The following is an 11709-nucleotide window of genomic DNA, read 5'->3' on the forward strand; positions in this document are numbered from 1 at the left end:
AGTGAATGTGGCACCTTTGCACGCACTTGAGCCCGTGTATTTGTTCTCGGGGTGAATCCTTCCACCATTCTGAGATTATCACTGAAGTCCATCACAGAAGTACTTTGGGGAACAGTACAGAGTTTGAGCCCTGACAGTGACCTTTTATCCATAGGTGCTGCTGAAAGGGAACAGCACAGGGGACACCCCGGGATTCCTAGGGTACTGTCCTCAGGAAAATGCTCTGTGGCTCGACATGACGGTGAGGGAACACCTGGAGATATTTGCCGCCATAAAGGGGATGAGCAAAAGCGATGCTACCGTGGCCATTGCAAGGTACACGGGGGTCTGCGCCTGTTCGCTTCTGCGCCGCGGTGATGGGGGAAAGGCTCATTCACAGTGAAGGTGGAGCAGTTCCTATTGCTTGACTAGGTGGGGTAGAGGAAACTTCCAAAGTTTTATTCACTCTCATTTTAAGGACGGAGGGGAAATGGTTAGATTGAGCGAACTTTAAATATAAACTAAATTGCGGATGTATTTGAACGCTGTGCTAGCAATTTAAAAACAGTCAAATGGTCTCTTTGTCCCTGGAATCACAACCTTTGTCTGCCTGACTCTGTTGAATGTTTCCATGCATTTCTTGAACTACCTTCCTAGGCCCCACTCCTCCATCTTGGCCAGGCTCACTGCCCCGCCCTCCCGTTATCTCTCTTCACCGAGGAGTGGGTGGCATGGACGGTGATGTTCCACTGTCTCTCTTCAGGTTGGCGGATGCGCTCAAGCTGCAGGACCAGCTGAAGTCTCCCGTGAAGACGCTGTCAGAGGGAGTGAAGAGAAAGGTCTAGGCAGGGCCCGGGGGGAAGGGCTTCAAGCAAACCTCGGGGGTGGGGTACACGTGAGGTGATGCCACATGTGCTATCCTTCTCATTGCAGCTGTGCTTTGTGCTGAGCATCCTGGGAAACCCTTCTGTGGTGCTTCTGGATGAGCCTTCCACTGGGATGGACCCCGAGGGGCAGCAGCAAATGTGGTGAGGAACTGCCGCGGTCTGGCTGCGCCATTGCTGCTGGGGAGTTCATGAATTTTATCAATATTGATAGACAAACAAAAGTAAGTGTGGCCAACGCCATCCATATCCCCAAACACTATTACTTTGGGAGAAAACGTACATATGTTTCTTGATGGTTTACAACCAAATTCATTGAAGTAAACTTCGGAGAGTGAAATCCTTGTTCGGTCTCATAAACAATCCCTTTCTACTCCGAATGTTTCCCCCAGCATCCTTCCAAGCATTTTCTCATGACAGCCTCTGCTGTGTCACCAGTGTTTCTCTAGGAACTGACTTGACGGCCCTCTTCCTCCGAGCATCCATCTTCTTGGTCTGCATTGATTATTTCTCATCTCTGCCGCGTGGATTTTCTCTCTCCTATGCCCAGAAGAGTCGGAGGACTTCTATTCATCACAGTTCTTCTCTTGACAATATAGGCAGGCGATCCAGGCCACCTTCGCAAACACAGAGAGGGGCGCCCTCCTGACCACCCATTACATGGCAGAGGCTGAGGCTGTGTGTGACCGCGTGGCCATCATGGTGTCTGGGAAGCTGAGGTGGGTGCTCGCTTTTATCCCACACCTGTCCACTCGCTGATGATCAGAGGAGACAAATTTGCTTTTTAAGCAAATCAGCCTTCTTGGGTAAAAGTCGGAGTTGTCACTTCCCTTCTTAATGGTGAAGAGCTTGATTTGGGTGACCCAGTGGCATCTGCGCATGCTCACGGGCACCATCCGCCACATTTGTCTTGCGGTTTTTATAATTCCCATTCCTGACCCAGATGTATTGGATCCATCCAACATCTAAAGAGCAAATTTGGCAAAGAATATCTCCTGGAGATGAAGGTGAAGACCCCCACGCAGGTGGAGCCCCTCAACATGGAGATCATGAGGCTCTTCCCCCAGGCTGCTCGGCAGGAAAGGTTAGCACGGTTTTGGGGGTGCGCTTGTATATGTGTGTGTGGCTGTTGGTTGGTCTATCTGTCTGTGCACATGTGCACACAAATGTACATCAAAACACATAAGCTCTCACACGTGTGTACGTGTATACACACACACACGCGCGCGCGCACTATAGGCCACATGTCAATGTCCCTTATCTCTCTCTGATCATTTGAAACGGTGTATTAGTCTCTTTCACTGAGCCTGAGTTAAGCATTTTGCCACACTGGCTTGCCAGGAAGCTCTAGGGATAAGCTTGTTTCTGCTGAGCTCTTTCCTATCCCCAACCAGCGCCAAGATTACAGACACACTTAGTCACATCCAGTTTGTGTGAACTCTGGGTTATAAACTTAGGTCCCCATGCTTGCCTGGCAGGTACTGTCCTGGCTGAGTCAACTCCCCAGGGCTCACTGTGCCTGTTTTTGATCTAGCAAAGTACATTCACTTTCCCCTGGAATTTGTTTGGGTTGGTAGACACTGTGGGTCATGTTTACCCTGTAAGAGAACCTCAAAGAGGTCACTGAACTGTGGGCACTGCTGGAAGTCTACTAGAGAACAGAGGGCTGGTTGTAAATCACACACATGGGTGTGGTCCAACTATGTGTCAGGTTCTGTTTAAGGCTTGGGTTATCCAGTTGTCATCTGATCTTTAAAAGTAAGGGTATTTAGCATTTGCCTAAGCAAAAAAAAGAAAAAAAAGTAAATACCATTTTAAGCAAATTAACATTCCTGGGTAAGACTTGGAGTTGCCTTACTTAACATGGAGGAGACTCTGATTTGGGTGGGATGACACAGTGGTGACCTAAGCATGGTCACAGGTACACTTCCCACATTTGTCTTGGGCCTTTGTAATTCCTACTCCTGCTCCAGATACATTGTATCAACCCCAACACCTAAAGAGCAAATTTGTCAAAGAATATCATAGGAATGCACTAATCATATTTCACCAGCGTCTTTACTAATGGAAGCTTCATGCAATCATAAGTAAGATTATGACAGAGTTGACTGATGACAAGAAGGTAATTCTTTTTTTTATTCCATGTTTGTAGGAGCTCTAATTCTGTATAAATTATCTCACACAAACGAAGTCAATAAACACTGCTGGTGAGATAAAATGCTCTGTAAAGAAAGAAAATAAATCCTTTGAAGGGAAATCAATCTGTTCTGATTATGTGTTGACAGTGGGTAGTTAAGTGCCTGACCAACAATTGATGAACTCTGGGTCCTCCTGAAGAAAACGTGGTTTCCTTTCCCGAGGACTTTCAAGGTCCCCTCTGCATGAGAAGAGCATTGAGAGTTTGGGGAGGAGGTGCCTAAATATGGACTCTGTACTGAATAAGTAGATTTCTATTGTGTTTGGAAATTCTAGAAAGCTGTGGGGTGGTAAAAGGAGTCTGTGTTTTGTGTTCCCAGTCGAGACCCGGTGGGAAAATCCAGTCTCAAAATGTTGCCTAGACTGGCCCTACATGGGTCTTTCAAGGAGCCTGAGATACTGAACCAATTCTCACTCAGCTTCCCCTACCTCCCTTCCTGTCACTGACCTCACTCTAGAGAGTCAATTATGCCCAAGAGTCTTATTTATGAAAAGAAATGAGGTGGATACCATAGATGTTAAGCCACATGAGACCAACCCAGCCTTCCTTTCTTCCCAGGTACTCTTCTCTGATGGTCTATAAACTGCCCAGGGAAGATGTGCAACCTTTATCCCAGGCCTTCTTCAAATTAGAGACAGGTAAGAGACTAGTTAGAGATCAGACTCTGTGATCAAATACTTACAGAACTTAGAAGAGCCCGCAGCGGTGTGAAATTGAACCAGAGCATTCTGGGCTAATTCTGAACACTCAGAGTGCCTTTTGAAATAAAGAAGCAGAAAACCAAAGAGGTAAGCTGGTTCTGTGCAGGCATATGCATGGCAAGGATTATTCTTTTTATTTTATTTTACTTTGCACCTAGGAAAGTACAAAAACCCCTCAAAATTCACCATGCTTTGACGATTACATTATTTTAGATCTAAAATCAATTTCACTTTAGAGATCATATCACATGTGTATAATGTTAGTAAATTGTATTTTATTGGCTCAGGCCAATAATGAGCTATAAACTCATGTATAAGGGTGAATAATCCCGTACGCTAAGGTGGGCTTCGGTGTAAATCAGAGCACACTGTATTGATTCTTTGTATTGTCCGGCTTTTGATTTTCATGGTCTGCCTGTCTGAGTTTTCCCAGGAGCTCTCTTCGCTTTTGCTGTTCTGGGTCACCTTTACTTGCCTGTCACCTGCCCTACTAAGGAAGAGTTAGCCACCTCCAGTCCCATAGATACCTTATGGTTCCTGCTGGCTACATCCAAAGCTGTCTCGATGTGTGTTCTTCTCACTGTCTAAATGCAGCACCTTACCTTTCTGGGACACATGATCCTTCTTTTGGGATTGAGGTCGGGGGGCCTCTTTCCACTAAAAACCTGTACACCATTTATCATGATTTGAACTGTTCTTCTGTCTAAATTGGTTAAACAGAGAATGTTCCATGCTGTGGTAACTTTTCAGATAACTTTTGACTTTATCTCTGTGTCTTTCTTTTCTCTTTTCGAAAATCTCTTCCCCTCACAACCTACTTCTGTGCCAAGTATTGGCATTCTGTCTAAGCTCCACCCCCACAGTTACCTGGCAACAGACAGGTATGCTCTGCCCCACAGTTACCTGGTAACAGCCAGGCATGCCTGACTTAACTATAAAAGGGCATGCTTGCCCCTCCTCATTCTCTTGCTCTTGCCCTCTTCCTCTTTGTCCCTTCTGTCCCCATTCCCCTCCCTCTCCCCTCCATGTGCTTATGGCCAGCCTTACTCCTCTCCTCTTCTACTCTTCTTCTTTCATTAAACCTTTCCACATGCAACCGTGTTGGCTTGGTGTGCTTTGTCTGGACCCAAACCGAGATTTCTACCCCAACACCAAGTCTACTGAATCAGTGGTTCCTATTCACAGAAGAAAGTGTTCTAGGTATCAGTGTATCCCATGATGCAGATGATCCCAAATGCATGCAAATGTCATGCTAGCCCTTTCCCCGCCAAATTGAAGCAAACATTGTACATATTTCAGCTGTGCAATGTGTTCAGAAAAAGAAAAAGTGTGACAGTTCATTTAATGGTTCCCTGCCAATTTGCTGCTATTCATGACCTGTGGCGACATAGTAAACATACAAGACTTAACATACTGGCATATGGTTTTTCGTACACAGTTAAACAGAGCTTTGACCTGGAGGAGTACAGCCTCTCACAGTCCACTCTGGAGCAGGTGGGTCAATTTCAGGGACTTCTGTTCACAAAGATTAAGTCCACGATCTTTGGATCCAGGCGAGAGTTTTGTGACTTCAGTTTTGTCAAAAGCATGGAGTCGTTCTCGGAATGTGTTTTCACGCCCTTTCCAGGTGTGACAGTTAGGAGTGAGTTTATTTCAGATCAGTCATTAAATGTGCTATCGTTATTGTTTATGTGCCTCTATGGAGGAACAGTTTTTTGCCATGTGCAGCAAATCTACTCCAGGCACGTCTGCTGGACTGGGGATCTGAGGATCTGAAAGAATGAGATAGACTACAGTCTAACGCTATAGACAACTTTATCCCCATTTCAGTTATACACGAATGAGACAAAGAAAGCAATGACCCAAGGAAGGTTATTTGAGTTTAATAATAATAGTATTATTAAGTCATAATAATATTTGAATTTTATAAATGTGTACATTGACTCTCCTTAACCATCAGAGTATAAATTTTCTGATGCTGTGAATAAAGTTGGCTATTACATGAAAAAAGAAGCAATGTGATATCTCTATCTCTATCTCTCTCTCTCTCTCTCTCTCTCTCTCTCTCTCTCTCTCTCTCTCTCTCTCTCTCCCCACCCTCTCTCCCCTCAGGTCTTCCTGGAACTCTCCAAGGAACAGGAGCTGGATGATTTTGAAGAGGAACTCGATCCCTCAGTGAAGTGGAAGCTCCTCCCACAGGAAGAGGCTTAACACTGAAATTTTTCGCTATGGCTGTTTTTTATTCTCTAGTTGCTTAAAGTAATTTTGTCGTGAACGCTACATAGCCATTGTAGATGAGTATACCATTTGACCATGGAGGTAGAAGGTGCTGATTACGTCACAAGTGTACAGCTCTTATGAATGGGATTAGGATCGTGAGAAAAAAAAAGCCATTAAAGCCATTATCTCACGCTCTACAATTTTTCTTTGTAATATCGTTATTTTAAAGCACATTAATTATATGCATTCCTGAGTTTAACAGTGACATTCCAGTATATGAAGGATACCTATCCTCTATTCTGTCCTATTTCAACATCTTCACCTCATCACCCTTCATAGCCCCTTATGTCCTTCTACTTTCTACATTTTGTTTTGCATGCATTTCTACATATAAAAGAAAGCATATCCTTCCTGGAGTATTGTGTCTTAATTTGTTTTACATGGCGTCTCCAATTCTATGTATTTTCCTTCAGATGACAGAAATCCCTTCATTGTCACAGGTTAATGATATTTCATTATGTAGGTATTACAATTCTTTAGACCTTCGTTTGTTGATGGGTTTCTAGACTGATTCTTTATCTTGTATATGGTGAATAGTACCACAATAAACATCAATGTGCAGGCAGTTCCTTTCACTGTTAACTGGGCTGTTTTCTACATGCACGTATGACCCAAGGAAGTGGATTCTATCTCAGGGATGCTTTTGGCTTGGGGAGGATTTCTACCCTGGTTTTTAGAGTGGCTGTATTATAAATACACATTTCCACTAGTCCTATATCATCATTGCTTTTTCTCTAAATTTTCATCTGCGACTTTAAAAAGTTGAGCAATAGATATTCTAACTAGGATGAAATTCTCATTATAGCTATGGTTTTTAGGATTTTATCTCCCAGGAGACAAGAATTGATTTTTTTAAAATGTATTTATTAGCCACTTGTGGTTCTTCTTTTGAGGAAAGTCTATGCAATTCTTTACTCATTTGACTGGATTACTTATGGGTTAGATGTACCTTTTAGTCCTTTATGTATCAAAGATATTAATCTTACAACAGATGAAGAACTGGAGAATATTCTCTCCCACTCTGTGGGTTGTCTCTTTGCTTGTGGGACTGATTGCTTTGTATAAAGCCCTGCACTGGTTGGTTTTTGTCAATTGACACAAACCTAGACACATCTGGGAAGAAGAAATCTTAACTGAGAAAGATGATTTCATAAGATCAGCTTGTATATAACTCTATGGCATTTTCTTGATTAATATCAAGGTGGGAGAGCCAAGCTACCTGGAAATAGGCCCTGTCTGGGAAAGTAGTCTTGGGCAGTTTTAGTGAAAAAGCTGAGCAAGGTATGCGAAACCAACAAGCAGACCGCATTCTTCGATGGCTTCTGCTTTACTTCCTGCCTTCAGGTTCCTGTTTTGAGTCCTTGCTCTGATGTCTCTCAGTGATAGAGTGTGACCTAAGAGTTATAAGATGAAATAAACCTTTTCCTCCCCATGTTGCTCTTGGTCATGGTGCTTAGCACAGTGTTGGAAATTGGTACCAAACTTGTGGGATGTTGTAGTGACAGAATAGATGATGTTGTTTTGGGGAGGATTATAGGAAGGGTTTAGAACATTGAGCTAGACCATCTGTTGATTTTATAAGCTGTTATGGGACCACAAAGGGCAATGCTAAGAGCCATGCAATTAATAGAGCCCTATTGTGTACTTTTCAGCCAGCCTGTGCGGATCATGTCTGCTTGACTGGGGATCTGAGGATCTGAAAGAATGCGATAGACTACAGTCTGATATTATAGACAACTTTATTTCTATTTCAGTTATACATGAACGAAACAAAGCAATGACCCGAGGAAGATTATTTGAATTTAATAATAATAATAATTTGAACATATAAATAGACATCAGTAAGCTCATAGTAGTTATCATCAGAGAAGGCTTTTCTCAAAGCTTTTTCAGGATAGACCTGTTTTAACACAATTGCCTGGCCCACACTATAACTTAGAGATAGAGAAGCACAGAGAAAAAGCAGAAGGCCATATCCAGATTCAGAGTACACTAATCAGAATGGGTTCTATAGCTCTGTTCTGACATCCATCAAGAATAAGCGTGTTATAACTGAATGTAAATGCTTGTCACAGGAGGCAGGATATCACATTCAAGAACAGTACATGGAACAAAATGCAGTTGAGGTAAAAGGCCCTCTGCCCTTTTTCCTGGAGCCTCTCTCACAGTTCCCTAAGGCTTAGTTATCATGCGCCGTTCCTTTGACAGTGTTCTCACAGTCTGCCTTGTGAAACGTTAGAGGAAAGTTTAAGAATCGCTCAAAGACTATCAAGACTATTCAGTTCCTTGAATTACTGTAATCCTGAACAAAGCTCAAATCCAAATGGATCAAAAACCTCAACATAAAACCAGAAATACTGAACCCTGTAGAAGAGAAAGTGGGGAATAGCCTTGAACACATTGGCACAGGAGACAACTTCCTGAACAGAACACCAACAGCACAGGCACTGAGATCAACAATTAATAAATGGACCCCATGAAACTGAAAAGCTTTTGTAAGGCAAAGGGCACCATCAATCAGACAAAATGGAAGTCTATGGAATGAGAAAAGATTTTCACCACTTCTACATCTAATAGAGAGCTAATAGCCACCCCCAATAAAAAAAAAAACTCAAGAAACTAGATATCAACAAACTAAATAATCCAATGTTCAAAATGAAGCACAGATCTAAACAGAATTCTCAATAGAGGAGCCTCTAATGGTGAAGTAGACTTATGTTCGACATTCTTAGCCATCAGGGAAATGAAAATCAAAATGACTTTGAGATTCTATCTTACATCTCTCAGAATGGCTAAGATCAAAAACACAAGTGACAGCTCATGCTGGCAAGGGTGTGGAGCAAGGAGAACACTCCTCCGTTGACGGTGGGAGTGCCAACTTGTACAGCCATTATGAAAATCAATGTCAGTTCCTTAGAAAATGGGGAATTGATCTACCTCAGACCCAGTTATACCACTCTTAGCCATATACCCAAAGGACGCCCCATCCTGCAACGAGGACATTTGCTTAACCACGTTCATTGTAGCTTTGTTCATAACAACCAGAAACTGAACACAACCTAGAGGCTCCTCCATGAAAGATAGACAAAGAACATGTGGTACATTTACACAATGGACTATCATTCAGCTGTTAAAATGATGACAGGCAGTTTGGACAGAACTAGAAAACATCATCCTGAGTGAGGTAGCCCAGACCCAGCCACCCAGACATGGTAAGTACTCACTTTTAAGTAGACATCAGGGTACAATCCACAGATTTAGAGAGGACAAGTAACAAGGAAAGCACAAGAGGGGACATGTGGATCTTCCCAGTAAGAGGGAATAGAATAGATTTTCCTGGTGAGCTGGAGGCAGGTAGGAAACAGAAAGGATTTGGCAGGAGGTGGGAGCAACAGAAGGAGAGAATCCTGGGAGAGATGAGTAGAATTAGGGGGACATTTGGGAGAGCAATGTAGAAACCCAATGACGGAAGTGGTTGAGTAGATCTATCACATATATTTTTCACTTCCCATATATTCACTTTTCCCTCATTTCTTACCTTCCTTTTGACCAATTGCCTATCACATATACATGTTGTTGTTGTTGTTGTAGTTGTTTATTTTTCCTGCTTTATTTTCATATTGATTTTCTGACAGCCTTGGGTCAACATTATACAATCAGTATTTCCTATGTGCCAAATTCTCTCAGATACATTTGCTCTTCCAAGACATATTCTATTTTGTCTTCACCTTGGTATTTATCATTGCTTAGGGGGAGGCCTGCATTGACTAAGTCCTTTGTATGATCTGAAGAGCTTACTCTGATATTTATTTGTTTGTATGATTTCTGGTAATATTTGCCTAGTTTTTTACATAACTTTTATTTAAAAAGTAATCTAAAACTGGAAGTTAGTATAGTGCTTGACATCCAAGCTTGTGGACATTGATACCCAGAATCCGTCTAAAAAAGCCAGGTAAGCTAATGCATGCTTCTAACCTCAGTGTAGTAAGAAGGAGGCAGCCAGATCTCTGGGACGTGCTGGTCATCACATTTAACGTACATGGGAACTTCCAGGGTAGTGAGAGATCCTCAAGAAACAAAGTGTTTGGGGAACAACATACACACACACACACACACACACACACACACACACACACACACACACACAACCACCCCACAGAGAAATCAATGATCTGAGTCAATCTGCTACCTCCTATCCAAAGTCACAACTACCCAGACAACTTCTATTTGAAGTTCATGGGTCTGTTGAACATTTGCAAAAGGACACGGGGAGCAAAGCAGAGTTACTCAATGCTTGTAAATCATTTCTACAGAGGAAAACAAGGAATCAAAGAATATCACGTACAATGATATCAGTGAATATAACTTCACTTTGTAACTTTGTAACACTTCAGTTGTTACAAAGCCTATTAAATTGGGAGGGAAGCCCTCTGATCAGATGAGACCATTCCCTGAACTGATCCAAAAAGGCTTTCCTGAGCGACACCAGATAAATAGTCATTGAGAGTCAGCATTTGGTAAAATGACCTCTTATTTGAGCACTGTCTGAACAGAAGGTCTTTGCTGGGCAGTAGGAAGTTCATTTCTGTCTGAATTGTGCTTTAACCATTGTAAGTTGACCACACAATACAGTCATTTGATTACTTTGCAAGAAACCTATCTGAACATATGAAAAAATATTATAAATAACAGTTTAATAATTGATTGAAAATTAGTGGAACCCACTCCAACACAACACCTGTAGTCAATTTTTTAGTTGTCTGGGCTATATGTCTACCATCCATCTGGTAGACCAATTTTGAATAACTCATCACCATTTTGGCCAAGAGAGCAGCCATTTTTTTATGTAGACCTTTCCTAGAGTCTCTGTCTTTTGTGTCTATTACAAGCTATTGCAGACTATCACTTAGAATCTGGGTGCCAACACACTCTCCGAGGATTCCATTTCTCCAGCAAAAATCAGAGGGTGCTCTTTGGATGATGACTCAGAGGTAGGGAAATAATGGATTAAAAATGCTCTCTCCAAAATGAAGGTGCAGATTAGGTGAAAATATACATGTCACAGATGGTAGTCCGTACACTTTATTGCTCCTCTTCAGCTGTGAAAGTTGCTATCCTGTTGAGCCTTCTTTAAGTAATTGAGCTTGCTCAACCATTTTGTGTTTCTACAATCTGTTCACATTTTTTTTTGGAAAGTGTCTAGAGGTGTTTATTTAGATCAGTGGTTCTCAACATGCGGGTGGTGACCCCTTGGGCAAACCTCTATCTCTGAAAGATGTTTACATTACTATGTGTAGCAGATGCAAGATTACAGTTATGAAATAGCAACAAAAATAATTGAATGATTGAGGACCATGACAACATGAGGAACTGTATTAAAGGGTCACAGCATTAGGAAGGTAGAGGACCACTGGATTAGACTGTGTGCCTTGCAAGGCTGAGAAACACAGTCTATCTGTTGGATTATCACCGCTAATGGTCCTTTCTTGCCTCTAAATCTGTGTCTCTGGATAATAAGCCATCTCCATCATGAGCCACCACGACTTACATGATCTCTTCTCTCTTAGGCTGGTGTTCTGGGTCCTATAGTCCAGTCTTAACTATACTTCCCTATCCTTCCTTGGTACAGGTTGGTAAGTCCTATCTATATCTTCTTATTTTTATAGCT

The 11709-nt window shown here is 42.2% G+C and overlaps 1 protein-coding gene across 1 annotated transcript in view; it reads left to right on the top strand.

The window, feature by feature from the left end:
- The window catches only part of LOC116908776 (ATP-binding cassette sub-family A member 8-A), a 69515-nt gene extending 62913 nt beyond the window's left edge, over nucleotides 1-6602 (top strand). Inside the window, exons 32-39 of the mRNA XM_032912148.1 lie at nucleotides 155-315; nucleotides 743-818; nucleotides 913-1007; nucleotides 1463-1582; nucleotides 1807-1947; nucleotides 3619-3698; nucleotides 5200-5255; nucleotides 5874-6602. Coding sequence (XP_032768039.1) covers nucleotides 155-315; nucleotides 743-818; nucleotides 913-1007; nucleotides 1463-1582; nucleotides 1807-1947; nucleotides 3619-3698; nucleotides 5200-5255; nucleotides 5874-5972 — 828 coding nt within the window. The 3' untranslated portion in view covers nucleotides 5973-6602. The remainder of the gene's footprint in view (nucleotides 1-154; nucleotides 316-742; nucleotides 819-912; nucleotides 1008-1462; nucleotides 1583-1806; nucleotides 1948-3618; nucleotides 3699-5199; nucleotides 5256-5873) is intronic.
- Nucleotides 6603-11709: the final 5107 nt, after the last annotated feature.

This window comes from Rattus rattus, chromosome 9 (genome assembly GCF_011064425.1).
Source record: "Rattus rattus isolate New Zealand chromosome 9, Rrattus_CSIRO_v1, whole genome shotgun sequence".
NCBI lineage: Eukaryota > Metazoa > Chordata > Mammalia > Rodentia > Muridae > Rattus > Rattus rattus.